Source organism: Periplaneta americana, chromosome 17 (genome assembly GCF_040183065.1).
Source record: "Periplaneta americana isolate PAMFEO1 chromosome 17, P.americana_PAMFEO1_priV1, whole genome shotgun sequence".
In the NCBI taxonomy this organism is placed as follows: Eukaryota; Metazoa; Arthropoda; class Insecta; order Blattodea; family Blattidae; genus Periplaneta; species Periplaneta americana.
Genome location: NC_091133.1, coordinates 35,205,045 through 35,220,959, shown reverse-complemented (window position 1 = coordinate 35,220,959; position 15,915 = coordinate 35,205,045). Strand labels below are relative to the sequence as shown.

Here is a 15,915-nt window from a genome sequence, read left to right as displayed (position 1 = left end):
CCTTTCTTTTCATTAAATCTTACTTTCTCCTTAATTTCTGCCCTTTCTCTTTCATTTAAATTCTCATCATTTTCACATTCATGCTTTCCAAACAAAATTCAACATTGAATAGTTCACCATTAATTTTATCTTTACTAATCTTGCATAATGTTCATTATTCGTAGTTGTTTTCATAAAAGACACTAACACCTTTCTCTATACCTCACCTTGTATTCAAAATCTGCCTCTATACTAATATTCGAGTCATTTAATACTTTCTTACTGTCCATATTCTTCTTCTTGATCATCAGGTTTACCAGTCTGACCAAAATGGGCCTATTATTGCCCTTGCACATCATGTACACTTTCTTCACTTGTCCATTTTCAATATCAATTCCTAACCATTCCCAGCACACAGTCACTAATACTTCATACATGTCCCAAGATTATTCTTTTTCCTGTTCCTCAATACCAAAGAAGAATAGATTGTTCCTCCTTTTCTCGTCTTCTAAGTATTTCACCTCCTTTTTTAACATATTATTCTCCTTTTGTAGATGTTCTAATTTTCTATTAATTTCGTCGATGCTCTCTCTTAGGCTTGTGGCATCCATTCTAGGCAGTTCCTTCACCTCATTTAATGTTCACTTCAACACTACTTGAGTATAATACTGCACTTCGCTATGTAAGCAGGCTTGCAGTTACTCACATCTTACTTGCCTCATTGCTCGTTGATAGTATTAATATACAAAATGGGGATCTGACAGTTTACAGCATTCATACAACAGTGCTCTTAATGGCGATTGTTCGTAACTTTTTAGTGGTCATTGCAAACAAAGTCTAGAATCTCGAACCACTAACTTCATATTGCAGTGAGTTATGAAACATGACTAGCCTTGGTTGTGTGAACTCCTCAGAAATTTTGTTATATTTGTGGTGAATTTATGATTAAGAAACATCACAGAAACATTATGTTCAATAATGCTACATTCACTCAGCTAAAACTTCAAACCAAGAATTTGGGAAAATGATACATTAGAGAGAAAAACTGAGCTCAGTTTTGGATTCAACACTCTAAAGAACAGTGAATTTAACATACTTTTTAAGTTTTTATGGACCTTAATTTTGCAGATCTACGTTATTTATGGTTGAGAAGACTAAATCATTAATATAAACTAGAAACAATAATGGATCTAAAATATTATCCCTGAACTACTCAATCTCAAGGACCAAAGTTTTATCTTGTTATTTGAGAGCACACTAAATTGTTCAGTTATAGTGGAATTAATGTTTCTTTCAACTTGTGACAGCTTGCTAGCCTCGTGGCTTACGAGTCTGCTGTCATGGCAACTTGCTGCTACTGCTAGGAGTCAGTCAGTCAGTCAGTCAGTCAGTCAAGTGCGATATATGTTCGATAATGTGGCACAATTGCCTGCAAGCTTGGACAAAGAAAGCAGGGAGCATCAAACATTGATTGGATACTTCCAAGGTTAATCTTGGTTGCCATGACAACCCAAGTGGTTAGTGACTGTAAACAATGCAGCTCGCACACTGTCAGAAGTCTAAAGTAATGTTAATTCTACTATACTGTAAGTCTTTCCAATAATATTGTTCAAAAAGATCAACTGCAAAGATAGTTTTGGAAATATTTTGTTGGAATGCAAATGGTCATTTTGGCATAACCATTTAAATGAAGTGAGGCTTGTGAATTTGCGAAGAATTATGTGTTAGCAGTTGTGGCCCAGTGCCAAGCCAGCCTTTGATATTTCACGCATGATATAAAGGAGCCTGGTAGGTTGGATAATGGGGAAGGGAAGTAAACATACATCTACGTAGTCCAGTGACTGACTGTCATATCTATGAGCACAACTGGCGCATAAATATCTTTATTCTGTATAGGTATTGTATTGAAGCAAATAAGCACAGGAAATATTTTTCAAATATAAAATAAAAGGTAACATAATTGAACTGCAAGTAGATTTCAGACAAAGCAAATTTTGTTTAACTGATATTAATTCGATCAACATGCAGGAGAATCTTAAACTTGAACCACTCTTCTGCATTTAAATTAACTCCTCTATGTCTTCTACATTATTGGAAGTCTTAAGGACTTCAGAATTTGGGTGATGTTTGCTATAGTTACTTCTGATTGTGCTACAGTGTCTCTTGACAGTTTTATTTTTTTGGAACTTGTTTACATATTTAGGACATATTTTCTCAGCTACCTTTGTCATGCAGTGACATTCGAAGACGTTGAGCCAGTTGTAGCTCCTGAGCCAGTATTTGGCTATTGATGTGTTAGACAGTGGTTGTGTACAATTCATTTGGTGCAAAGTTACATAAAAATAGCTGCATTTATCAGTTACTTTGTAAAGTGTGTAATGTGAAAGTATGTACCTAGTAACTAGTAATGCACGGATTTTTTGTGCCTGTGTTACGAGAATATGGACTACATAATGCATGATTTTACAAGAGATAGGTTGGAGTGTTCTTGCTGGAAAGTTCTCTGTTCAGTTTGTATAAATAGAGTTAGGATTTCGATATAACATTTTTGCTTTATGAATTGTTTAAATTTCAGAGGTTGTTAAACAATAAAAGGTATAGCTCAAATGACTTGAAAAGTATAAGACAAATCAGTGAAAAGTTTGTAGTATTCTCTCTCTTTTTGCAGGCATAAAATTTGGTGCCAAGCTGTTTTACGAGACACATGGACTGATACAGATTCTAATTCTCCTCTTGAAGTAATCCAAGGCATGGTGTTCTTCAGACTTGCAGAACTAATGGCTTTCATGGGTAAGAATTTTAAGTTGCTTAGTATGTTAACTATAGTGAATCGAAAACTGGAACTTTATAATATATAATGTTACTTTGAATATTACAAGAATTTAGAGAGTTAACATTTGAACTATGTATACGCTATATACAGTAAAAACTCTTTAATTTGAAGTCTTGGGACCAAAAATAAAACACACTTCGAATTACGCAATTAATAATTATCTGCAGTAGACGAAGGTGGGCGAGAGGAAAGCCTGCCTGAAAGTCTATAAGACCAATGATAGAAAGGCTTACTGGGAGGGTGGGAAGGAGGAAAAAATGTAAGTGAATTTTAAATGACATAACTTGTCACGTCACTCAGTTTCCAAATCACTAAAATTTAAAATAAAAATCAGTCGACCTCTGTTTCAAACTGCTGTTGTAGTTCTTGGAAAAGATAACCTAAGTTACATCAAAGGCTTTCACAACATATTCATCAGCATTGTACACTTTCACTGGTAGAATCTTAAATACTGGTACGTACATCCATTATATTCAATTTTTTAATAAATTTCGAAAATGGAATATTTCTTAAAATTCATCTCGAAAGGAATCTCACTAGCCATTTCCAGTATGTGCATTTGAAGCAAGCTCTGATTCCTTCATTCAAAGGCTGTGTGTGACTGTGGTGTTGGGTAGTAGATACAGCAGTAGACATGTTTCAGTGACAGTTTTTGATTGTCAAGAGGAAATGTGGTGTAGTAGAAGCAAGACATTTCTACTTTTACATGCCATTTTTCTTTCTAGCAGTCATTTTCAGAAAATCTTGTCCAACATTCATGCATTTTTCGATCATTTATATTCACATGGATATTCTCGATATAATTGCTGGCTATACTGAAGTGACATTCGTAGTGTTAAATAAAATGTTGGAAGAGGCTTTTCCGGTGTACTCCAGCTCTTGCTTCCTGCATATCACCGTTAATGCATTGTCTTATTATCGCCATATTGGATCTAACCACTCAACACAACAGTGTTCCCTAAACCTAGACCTGGCTGCATGATTCACAATATTATGATCACTGGTGTTAAAATACGAAACATGGTACTGGTATGACTTGTTTTGTGATTCCGAATTTTGAAAAAATTGTGTTTTCTTGGGTTGGTCCTCATATGCATTCGAAATACAAATTAACATGCATACACACATACTTACTTTATTTCATTATCTTAATTGTTGGTTTCATATAGCTAGGCCTGAAAATGATTCAGTTGTTAACTCTTTAAATTCTTGTTTGTATGTATGTACTTATGCATATATGTTTGTATATAGACTTGGAAATATTTAAGTAAAAAAATTGAAATGCTCATATAAAATCCACATACTCTATATCAACAATAATGAAGTAGAACAGAAATTATTACAAGACAACGTAAAAATGATGGCTGCAATAAAAAGAAAATAAATTGTAAACTTGCATTGTATTTAAAAAGTAAGGAAAATATTACCTACTCCTTTTGTTTGTATGAATTGTATTCTCAGAACTTGAAATTAAGGGTAGTTGTAGATTACCACTGCATAAATCTGACTATCAAAGAATTAGGTCATGTACTGTTCCCCAAAAAAGGAATGAGACGACTCTTGGTGATGCGAAAGTCTAAGATCTATAGCACGGCTCACATGATAACGACATAACCATGCAGGAAGACATCTGGCAGTGCATGAGTACTTTCACCCTATTCCAAAGTACACACCAGTCAAAATGGTATTAGTTATCTGTCCATTTCTGGTACAGGTCCCTCATTACATCCCATTATCTTTTATCTTTTATGAAAGTATGAAAGGAACCATGTAACAAAAAGTCACTTATCTTAGGGGAAAAAAACAATGTTGTTATGATATGATAAATGTAGAGCAATGACAAAGACCACGAGAAAGATAAGAAGGGTCACGAAAAGGATAAAGACAAGAACTATGATAAGGATCACGACAAGAACCAGGACCATGATATGGACAATGACATGGGTCAGGAGCTCATACTGAAGGGGAAACACAGTGGCAACCTCAATCCACTTTTTGTTCGTGTACACAACACTAAGTCAATGAATGGCCAGCCGTTCGACTTCAGTACAGTCACAGTCTGCATCAGTGGCATAGCATTATCATCTGAAAAGTTAATGTCATTAACTATGGCTAATTGAGCCATTATTATCTGTACTTTCATCTAGTGCCAAGGAGTACCACTTCTTAGTTTGTATTTTATTCATTAATTGTGCCTCTACATCAGAACTAAGTACCATTATTCTGCCCACAGCTGTGTGAGGTGACAGACTGAAGCACTTGAATTGTCGATTATGTTAGGGCAAACATCTTCTGCAGCTAAAACTAAACAGTCTTTAACATTCTCCCAAATTGCAAATGGTTTCATTCTATCCGCAATATATTTTGAAATGCGGTAGTTGGCACAAACCAATTTTTGTGCTATAATTTGTTCACTATCTAGTGTAATTTTTTTCAGTGTTTTGCCTTTTTAGACTTTCTAACGACTATTTTCTCTTATCCCCTATAATAGATAAATTCTTGTGTTGCTACAAAGTCATATAGAATTACATTACACTAATCGTTAAATTTATCATTTGACACAGCTAAATATTAACTGATAAGTTAATTCGTAATTTATTACATGTTTATTTTATTAGAGTTACAATAATTCTACAAAAATGACATTTCATAAATAATACCTGAAATTATACTTTTTCCATGCTTCGTGTTGAAGTGTCATCTGATGTTAAAAAGTGAATTGATACACAACGTATCAAACAAAACGCTTTTCCATTTTGTTGAACATAAAAATAATCTAATTCCCATTCCTTATGGAAAGAATGTTTTCTCTTTGGCTGTGGCCATACTCCTTACGTAACATAATAAGTACATCACTGATTGCTCAAAACTATGTAATGTTATGTAAACAATGTGCCTAGCAGGATGAGTTTGAGAGAGTGGTAGAAGGGATAATGGAGGGGAAATACTTTATGCACTCATTGAGTGTCAGCTCGCCGTTGCTGGACTATGAGAAAGACAACAAGAACCACGATAGGGACCATGACAAAGACAACAGCAACTACTATTATTATAAGAACTATGACGAAGACAAGGATCATGACATGGACCACGACAAACACCATAATAAGGATCACTACAAGGACAATGGCAGTGATCACCATAAATATCACGACATGGACCACTACAAGGACAATGACAATGACCTCAATAAGGATCACTATAAGAATCAGAACTATAAGAAAGACAACAAGGACCACTATAATGAACACGATAAAGACAACAAGAACAAGGAAAACAACAAAGACCACTACATGGACTACAACAAGCACCAGGATAAAGATCACATTAAGGACCACGGTATGTATTACAAGGACCAGGATAACGATCACGACATGGACCACAATAAAGATCACAGTAAGGACTATGACATGGACTGTGATAAGGATCACGACAAGGACGAAGAAAATACCATGATAAAGATAGTGATAAGAACTAAGAATACAATAAGGACCAAAATAAGAACCAAGACTATGATAAGGACCAAGACTAAATATAATGATAAGGACTATGACGAGATAAGAAGAACTATAAGAACCATTAAAATGACAAAAACGCCCATGTTAAGAACTACGACAAAGAAAACAAGGATCATGATAAGGAAGACTACAAAGACAAGAACCGCTATAAAGTACACGACATGGCTCACGACAAATACCATGGTAAGGGTCACGAGAAGCACCAAGGCGACAATGACCATGACAAAGACAACAAGGATATTATAGATATACTAATTTGTCCTACAGAATTTATCTGTAATATTGACACTTAATATTTTTAGGAGAAAAATTCGCTCCGGTGCCGGGGATCGAACCCAGGTCCTTGGTTCTATGTACCAAGTGCTCTGACCACTGAGCTACACCGAATTCAATCCACAGCACCGGATCGAACCTTCTTCCTTCGATGTTTCCCTTTGTGGCCTGACTCCAAATTAGGCATATATATGTTGACGTGTATCCATTGTCAACTGCCATTATGCTAGGAGCGCACTCAGCTGAGTGACTTGTTGGCCGGGAATCCGCAGTTATTATGCACTGCTAGCTGAGAGAATATTATAGATATATTAATTTGTCCTACAGAATGTATCTGTAATATTGACACTTAATATTTTTAGGAGAAAAATTCCCTCCGGCGCCGGGGATTGAACCCGGATTCTTGGTTCTACATACCAAGTACTCTGACCACTGAGCTATGCCGAATTCAATCCACAGCACCGGATCGAACCTTCTTCCTTGTTGTTTCCCTTTGTGGCCTGACTCCAAGTTAGGCATATATAGTATACCTTATTTTATTTCAAGGAGTGCAGTTCGGTGTTCAAATAAGCCACCGAACTGCACTCCTTGAAATAAAATAAGGTATATATGTTGACGTGTATCCAATATCAACTGCCGGAGCGACTGTAATTAAATGTTTAACTGCAATAAAAGAGAAAGATAAAAATATCAGTCACCAAACCTCCTCCATATCTAGCAATGTATCCCAAATGGCGGAGACTAAAATGGTGGTTGGTGACTTCAAAAGAGCTGCAGTTCAGTTCCTTTGTTTGGAAGATAGAGCTTACAACAACTCAGTCGAGAGCTTTATCTCCCATTCTATTTCTCATCCTTTTGACATCATTTACTATCGAAAACATTCTTTCAGATTCCGCATTTGAATGAGGTAGTTGCAGTACTAATTTTGCGAGTTTTTCTATATTGGGAAATTTTAGTTGTTATTGAAGTCTTTAGCTTAAGTGGTTAGGTACAGCTTACAGCAGTAAAATTTTGGAAATATTCAACATTTTTTTTCCTCCATTACTGTATCTTGTACAATAATGAAAATTAGTATCTGCAAAAAACTGTCCTTCTGCTATATGAAAAAATATTTTTACGATTTAAAAAAAGATTGTTTACTTCCCCCCCCCCTTCAAAATTCAGTTCTTTGTGCAGTAATGAAGCATTTCCCACATAACTAAAAAATTATTCAACATTCTGTAATGAAACGTTTTGTGTGTATTTATGCATGTCACATCTACAGTATGATACAAAATCACTTCTCTACCTTTGATAGATTGCCTGACAAAAATTAATTCATTTAAAAAGTGGTAAAATATCAGTATTTTCTTCTAACACAAAAAAAAATATATTATTTATTAAGGAATGTAGTTGAAAGAGCATGATATTGTAAACATGAGTTTCAGCAATAAAAATAAAAGAAAGAGAACATGAAAAAGTTAACAAATTTATGAGTTATGAGGGAAACGCTTCATCACTGCACAGTGAACTACCACCAGTATGAATTTTGAAAAAAATATATATAAATATTTTTTTCATATAACAGAAGGACAGTGTTTTACACATTTCATTATTGTACAAGATACCGTAATGGAGGGGAAAAAAAAAAGTTAAATATTTCCAAAAATTTTATTGCTGTAAGCTGTATCTAACCCCTTACTTACTTACAAATGGCTTTTAAGGAACCCGAAGGTTCATTGCCGCCCTCACATAAGCCCGCCATCGGTCCCTATCCTGTGCAAGATTAATCCAGTCTCTATCATCATAGCCCACCTCCCTCAAATCCATTTTAATATTATCCTCCCATCTACGTCTCGGCCTCCCCAAAGGTCTTTTTCCCTCCGGTCTCCCAACTAACACTCTATATGCATTTCTGGATTCGCCCATACGTGCTACATGCTCTGCCCATCTCAAACGTCTGGATTTAATGTTCCTAATTATGTCAGGTGAAGAATACAATGCCTGCAGTTCTCCTTTGTGTAACTTTCTCCATTCTCCTTTAACTTCATCCCGCTTAGCCCCAAATATTTTCCTAAGCACCTTATTCTCAAACACTCTTAACCTATGTTCCTCTCTCAGAGTGAGAGTCCAAGTTTCACAACCATACAGAACAACCGGTAATATAACTGTTTTATAAATTCTAACTTTCAGATTTTTTGACAGCAGAATAGATGATAAAAGCTTCTCAACCGAATAATAACACGCGTTTCCCATATTTATTCTGCGTTTAATTTCCTCCTGAGTGTCATTTATATTTGTTACTCTTGCTCCAAGATATTTGAATTTTTCCACCCCTTCGAAGGATAAATCTCCAATTTTTATATTTCCATTTCGTACAATATTTTGGTCACGAGACACAATCATATACTTTGTCTTTTCGGGATTTACTTCCAAACCGATCGCTTTACTTGCTTCCAGTAAAATTCCCGTGTTTTCCCTAATCGTTTGTGGATTTTCTCCTAACATATTCACGTCATCCGCATAGACAAGAAGCTGATGTAACCCGTTCAATTCCAAACCCTGCCTGTTATCCTGAACTTTCCTAATGGCATATTCTAAAGCAAAGTTAAAAAGTAAAGGTGATAGTGCATCTCTCTGCTTTAGCCCGCAGTGAATTGGAAAAGCATCAGATAGAAACTGACCTATATGGACTAACCCCTTAAATTACTAAAAAAAATCAACGTAATATTTAAAAAAATGCTCTCAAAATTAAAAAAAATGACGTAAAAGCTCTACAGCAGCTCCTATTCAGGACTTATATATTTACGGGCATTGCAAAGGCTGTAAAGAAAAAGATGCCATGTCATGAAAAGCAGCTCAACAAGAATTACGACATGGACCATGATAAAGATTACAAGGACTATGATGAGGACATGATAAGAACAAAGGTCACAAGGACCATGAGAAGGACAATAATACCACAATAAGGTACATGACAAAGACAATGAGAACTATAAGGACCATTAAAATACGGTATGAGATAAGGGCAACGAGAAAGACATCAAAGATCACGATAAGGAGCATGACAAAGACAACAAGGACCATGAAGATAACAAAGACAAGGAATGACAACCACTACGACAAGGATCATGATGTCAATGACATGGACAACAAAAGAACAACGATAAGAACTATGACTATGAGCACAACAAAGACAAGGACAATGGCTGGAAGCATAATTAGATTCAAGGCATTGGCCACGACAGGCAGCACAATAAGGAACATGATGTGAGTCATGACCACTGTAAGGACCATAAAAACATAAGAAGGACCATTGCACAGACAACAAGTGTCACAATAAGGATCACAATATAGTCCACGACAAGCACTGTGATAAGAATCACGACTAGGACCAAATCCAGGATAAGGACCATGACTCAAAAAGTACCATGATAAAGGACTACAATAAAGACAACAAAAATCGCGATAAGAACCATAACAAAGACAGGGACCACGATGAAGATCATGGTAAGCACCACAATGAGCTCAACAAGAAGGATCACGATAAGTCTCACAACAAGAATCATGACAGTGACCAAGATATGACGTAAGACAGGGATCATGACATGGACCATGACAAATACCATTGTTTTTGTCATGGTCCCTTTCATGATTGCTCTCATGATCCTTGTCGTGATGTAGCATTGTTTTTCAGTATTTTGGAAAGGCATCTGTCTGCAGTGAGACTAAACAGCTGGATAAACATTTGTGTTGCCACTCATCTTGGTGGCTTATAGATTAGTATTCAGCTGAATAATTTCAAGGGAAAAATTGTTCCAGGGCCGGGTATCGATCCCGGGACCTCTGGTTGAACGTACCAGCACTCTGCCAACTGAGCTACCCGGGAACTCCACCCGACACCGTCTCAACTTTTCCCTTTATATCCACACAACTCGCGTGGGCTGACGAAATGCCAGAGACCCACATCGAGTGCACACAATCTCTGTGTGACTTAGAATTGTGGTTTTCTGTTAATGTACACAGTGACGTATATATTATGCAAATCTAGTCTTTCAGGTGAAGCTCCCTGTAAAGCAGATTTGAATAATTTCAAGGGAAAAATTATTCTGGGGCCGGGTATCAATCCCGGGACCTCTGGTTGAACATACCAGCTCTCTGCCAACTGAGTTACCTGGGAACTCCACCCAACACCCAGCCCCGGAACAATTTTTCCCTTGAAATTATTCAAATCTGCTTTACAGGGAGCTTCACCTGAAAGACTAGATTTGCATAATATATACGTCACTGTGTACGTTAACAGAAAACCACAATTCTGAGTCACACAGAGATTGTGTGCACTCGATGTGGGTCTCTGGCGTTTCGTCAGCCCACGCGAGTTGTGTGGATATAAAGGGAAAAGTTGAGACGGTGTCGGGTGGAGTTCCCGGGTAGCTCAGTTGGCAGAGCGCTGATACGTTCAACCAGAGGTCCCGGGATCGATACCCGGCCCCGGAACAATTTTTCCCTTGAAATTATTCAAATCTGCTTTACAGGGAGCTTCACCTGAAAGACTAGATTAGTATTCAGCTTTTTAAAATCAGTTCCTTAATGCTTGTTAAAAACATTCTAAATTTCATTATTATTAGAAAAATTACCCTATTTACAATGACATTTTAAGTTCTAAATTGAGTTATAATAATTATTTGTTAAAATATGTCACAGTGTCATTTTTAATATATATTTTGGATAATTAATGTATTCATTAATTTTTCATAATATAATTTTTAATCTTGTATTGACTGTCATCATTAACACTTATCAAAAACAAGTCTCATTGTGCTTGTGATGGGGCACTTAATCCCAGGACTCTGTAAAACTCAGTTTTAACGTTATTAAGGAAAAAAAAAACAGTTCGCAAGTATAGGGCCCGAACCTGCTTCCTTTCACATGATAAGAAGAAGCTTTAGCCGACTGAGTTGAGACGAGATGGAAGGTCTCTTTTCTGCAGGGCATGTCGATCTCACAATGAAGGCCCAAATATTGATGTTGCTGCACGATTTTTATATATATTTATTCTTACAACGCATTTACATTTTTTTGCAGTTTTTCAAGTAAGTTTCGGAACTAGCTTCAATGACAAACCAAATTGATTGAATTTAAATAACTGAATTACGCATTATCTTCTATATCTGGGACTTAGAATATTTCATCGTCTCATTCCTTTTTGGGGAAACTGTACATAGTTTTACTACTTATACATCATAATTATTAAATCTGAATCCTAATGCCACCTGATATTAAATATTTCTTGTATACACAGGTAGTAGTCCTGATGATATATTGCCATCACTAGAGAGAATGTTGGAAGCTCAAGAACTGGGAAGCTTAAAAGATCATAGCAGTTTTCAGTATCTTTTGAAAGTTGGATATGAGCACGTACACAGAACATTACACACTGATCAATAGATCTACAGCAAGAATGGTAATTATTTCTATAGACAATTAACTATTAAAAATTAAAATTCAAAGTTAACTGTTTCCAGAAGAGGAGACTATGAATATAAAATTGTGGACTGGATTTGAGTTCAGAAGTGAACAGTAAGGCTGTCAATATAAAATAGAATATTATAAAGTACACAAACCAGACCTGAGTGCGCATGTTAGTTCATAGTTCAACTCTCGAATCGAAACACACCTCATCAGTGGTGTGTATTGTGAAATTTTGTGACACGGAGTCATTTAAAGTTCAAGGAGTAATATACTCGTAATTCATAAACTACACAATTATCACTAACTTACAAATGTGATCTAACCAGTAACACATTTTAATGCTAAATGTTTAATAAAAATAATATTACAATACATTTCAAGCACATATATGTTCATAAATTAACCTTTACCATTCTTTAGTTAAACATATACTTTTATAACCTTGAAATAAATAAATATGTAAATATGTAGATTGATGAAAAATAAATAAATTAATAAAGAAATAAATACCAATATAATAAATGCATTAATAAAGCAACAAAATAGCGTTTTCTGTGAAAACATGAATGCCAAGTGAATATAAATATACATTTATTCTGTAGAAGTTGAAGCAAAAGTACTTCTGATATCTAAAGTAAGAAATGATTTGTAACTCATGATCAATATTTCGAAGTGTCTCTTGTCCCTGAAAATGATTTTATATTGTGAAAAACTTTCCTATTAATTTTGTTATTGAGTTGTATCGAAATAAACTGTTCCACACAGAGAAGGAAGAAGGTGTATGATGGAAGGATTTGCTTTACAAAAATGTCTCGAATTTTTCACTTCAGTTTGTGACTATATACCAATAGAAAACATTCGCAAGTGAAAAACTTTCCTATTAATTTTGTTATTGAGTTGTATCGAAATAAACTGTTCCACACAGAGAAGGAAGAAGGTGTATGATGGAAGGATTTGCTTTACAAAAATGTCTCGAATTTTTCACTTCAGTTTGTGACTATATACCAATAGAAAACATTCGCAAGTCTCAGATTCAACTCAAGAGGGAGAAGTGAAGCATAGGAAAAGAGGACAGAGGGAGGTATTTTTGTAGAATTTGTCTTTCAGACTACTCCAAATATTTCACATCTGTTGGTATACAGGAATTATTTTGGTTAATTTGGAAATCTTGACCAACCTACCAATAGAAGATGATAAGTCTCTGGCAAAACTAATCAAAAGGTGGGGAGGGGGGGAAGAGACAGAGACAGAGGTACGTATTTGTATGATAGGAGGATTTGTCTTCTAGAATGTCTCCATGTATGTAAGTATTCAAGGATTTAATTACTTTGGAGAGCTTCAACCAGTCTACTTACACTAGTAGAAAACAGTAATGACTCTTACACTTCATGCATGTTGGTTTCGTAATCATCACAGGATTCAGATATTCCATTCCCTCTTCTGTTTCCTGCTTATTTTTGTTCACGTGATTGTAAAAATGATTAAGATTGATAATATGAAGGAAACAATATCCTATAATATTCTATACGTCTGTACAGACATTAACATAATGGCAATGTGGTACATTTATAAAAAAAAATGAGAAAATACGCAGTAATGAACTGAAACATTGATAATTGGTATAGATTATATTGTATTGTATTGTATTTATTAACATTCCATGGTATTCATACATGCTTACAACTAGAATATGAAACAAGCCAAAAAACTTAATACTATTATAAAATCTTAATTTATAGTCACAGTCTAGATGAAATATATACAGACGAGATTTACAATATAGTCTACTAGTACAACACATAGTTTTAGTATCAATTTCATGAAGTGTTATTAAATGTCATGAATTCACCTACAGAATAGAAGGCGTGAGAAATTAGGTACTTCTTTAATTTGGCCGTAAATAATTTTATGTTTTGAGTTTCATATTTTATATCGATAGGGAGGCTATTAAAAATTTTTACTGCCATATAACGCACTCTTTTTTGATAGCACAATAGACTTGCCGATGGAGTATGAAAGTCATTTTTTTGACGTGTATTTATGCTATGAACTGTTGAATTAGTTACAAAGTTTTCACGATTACATACGAGGAAGATTATTAATGAAAAGATATACTGACAAGCCATGGGCATTATTTGTAGTTTTTTTAAAATAGTCCTACACGATTCCCTAGATTTGGCACCTACTATTATTCTAACTACTCTTTTTTGTAATAGAAATATATTGTTACTATCTGTGGAATTTCCCCAGAATGTTATTCCAAAACTCATTACCAAGTGGAAGTATGCAAAGTATATTGTTTTTAAGGTATTGATATTTACTATCCTTTGCAAAGATCTAATAGCAAAACAAGCTGAATTTAGTTTGGGGGTAATTTCTTTAATATGATTTTTCCAATTTAACACATTATCGATTTTTAAGCTAAGAAATTTGGTTGTTGTTGTTGTTGTTTCTAATAGGGATTTATTATTAATTATTGCGCTAGAAATTTGCGACGTTGAATTTGGACAGGATTTAAATTGAATTATGTTAGTTTTGTTAGAATTTATTACTAATTTATTGGCTGAGAACCAGTCACATATTTTGAAGAGAATTTCCTCTGTTGAAGATTGGAATGTGTTGGAGTTATTGGCTGTAATTACTATACTTGTGTCATCTGCAAATAATATGGGATTACCTACATCTCTTATTAGGGGGGGCAAGATCATTTATAAACACTAGAAAAAGTAGGGAACCTAATATTGATCCTTGAGGAATTCCATTATTAATAGTTCCCCATGTCGATGCAGATTTCATAGTTGTATTGATTTCAACTTTCTGTTTCCTATCTATGAGATATGAGTAAAACCATTGGTGTGCAACACCTTTAATTCCATAATAATCTAATTTATCCAGCAGCATTTTATGATTTATACAGCCAAATGCTTTGGATAAATCACAGAAAATCCCTCCAACTTGTAATTTTTTATTAACTGCCTCCAGAATTTTGTCAATTAAACTAAATGTTGCATTTTCTGTGCCTTTATTTTTCCTAAATCCAAATTAATTTATCAGTCTAAATTATAAAGTCTGGGAAGAGGGATTGTAAATACAAGAACTTTCATGCGCTAGTTAGGCCCTACTATCATAGTGAAAATATTACCGTACTGATTCTGATGTGTATTTCGAAAATTGTAACAGAGGAACTGTCATCCAACAGACAGTGTCTTTGAACTATATGATAATCCCTAATTGTTATTTCCATGCCTAAGTATTTTAATGTGAACTCTTGTTGCAGTGTTCAAGTATTATGTTTGCATATTCTACAACGAATGATGAGGAAACAAGATTCTTGCTGAAGGTTGCACATGATGGAAGAACGAAATACTGTATTTTGGTACATGACAAGTGCAGTGAGAATTGAAATATTACTGATATCCATTTTTTTGTACACCATTGAATTTTTTTTTTTTTTTTTTTTTTTTTTTTTTTTTTTATTGTATGTGCTAAGAGGTCATCTGGACTTCACCTTGAAACAGAATTATTGTGTTACAAATTTAAACTGTGTATTATGTGAATGTGACTCTGTTTGCTGCATATGTTTTCTATTTATCTGAATTGTATTGAATTGAAGATATTCATTGTCTCACTCCACACTACAATAAACAAAACAAAAACAGTTGGTATCACATTTATTTTCTGTTTTAATAAAGGGTTATATCAAGAAAATATATTATATAATTACATATGTATACAATACTATTTTAAAATGGAACTATTAGTACAGTTTAAGAAAAAAAGAAAACTAGAGTTTTCTGGGTGTACCTTTATTCCTAAATTTATATTATTATAACATCATAATTACCCTCAAGGGGGTCATTC

The 15,915-nt window shown here is 34.6% G+C and overlaps 1 protein-coding gene across 5 annotated transcripts in view; it reads left to right on the top strand.

Moving 5' to 3' along the window:
- Positions 1-15,712, top strand: part of Nup133 (nuclear pore complex protein Nup133) — a 337,303-nt gene extending 321,591 nt beyond the window's left edge. For 4 of the 5 annotated variants that reach the window (XM_069816495.1, XM_069816494.1, XM_069816496.1 and 1 more), the window contains 3 exons: positions 2,648-2,769; positions 11,885-12,046; positions 15,332-15,712. In XM_069816495.1, the coding sequence (XP_069672596.1) occupies positions 2,648-2,769; positions 11,885-12,030 (268 nt within the window). In that variant the 3' untranslated portion in view covers positions 12,031-12,046; positions 15,332-15,712. The remainder of the gene's footprint in view (positions 1-2,647; positions 2,770-11,884; positions 12,047-15,331) is intronic. The other variant, XM_069816497.1, reaches the window with a different exon arrangement.
- The last annotated feature ends 203 nt before the right edge of the window (positions 15,713-15,915 follow it).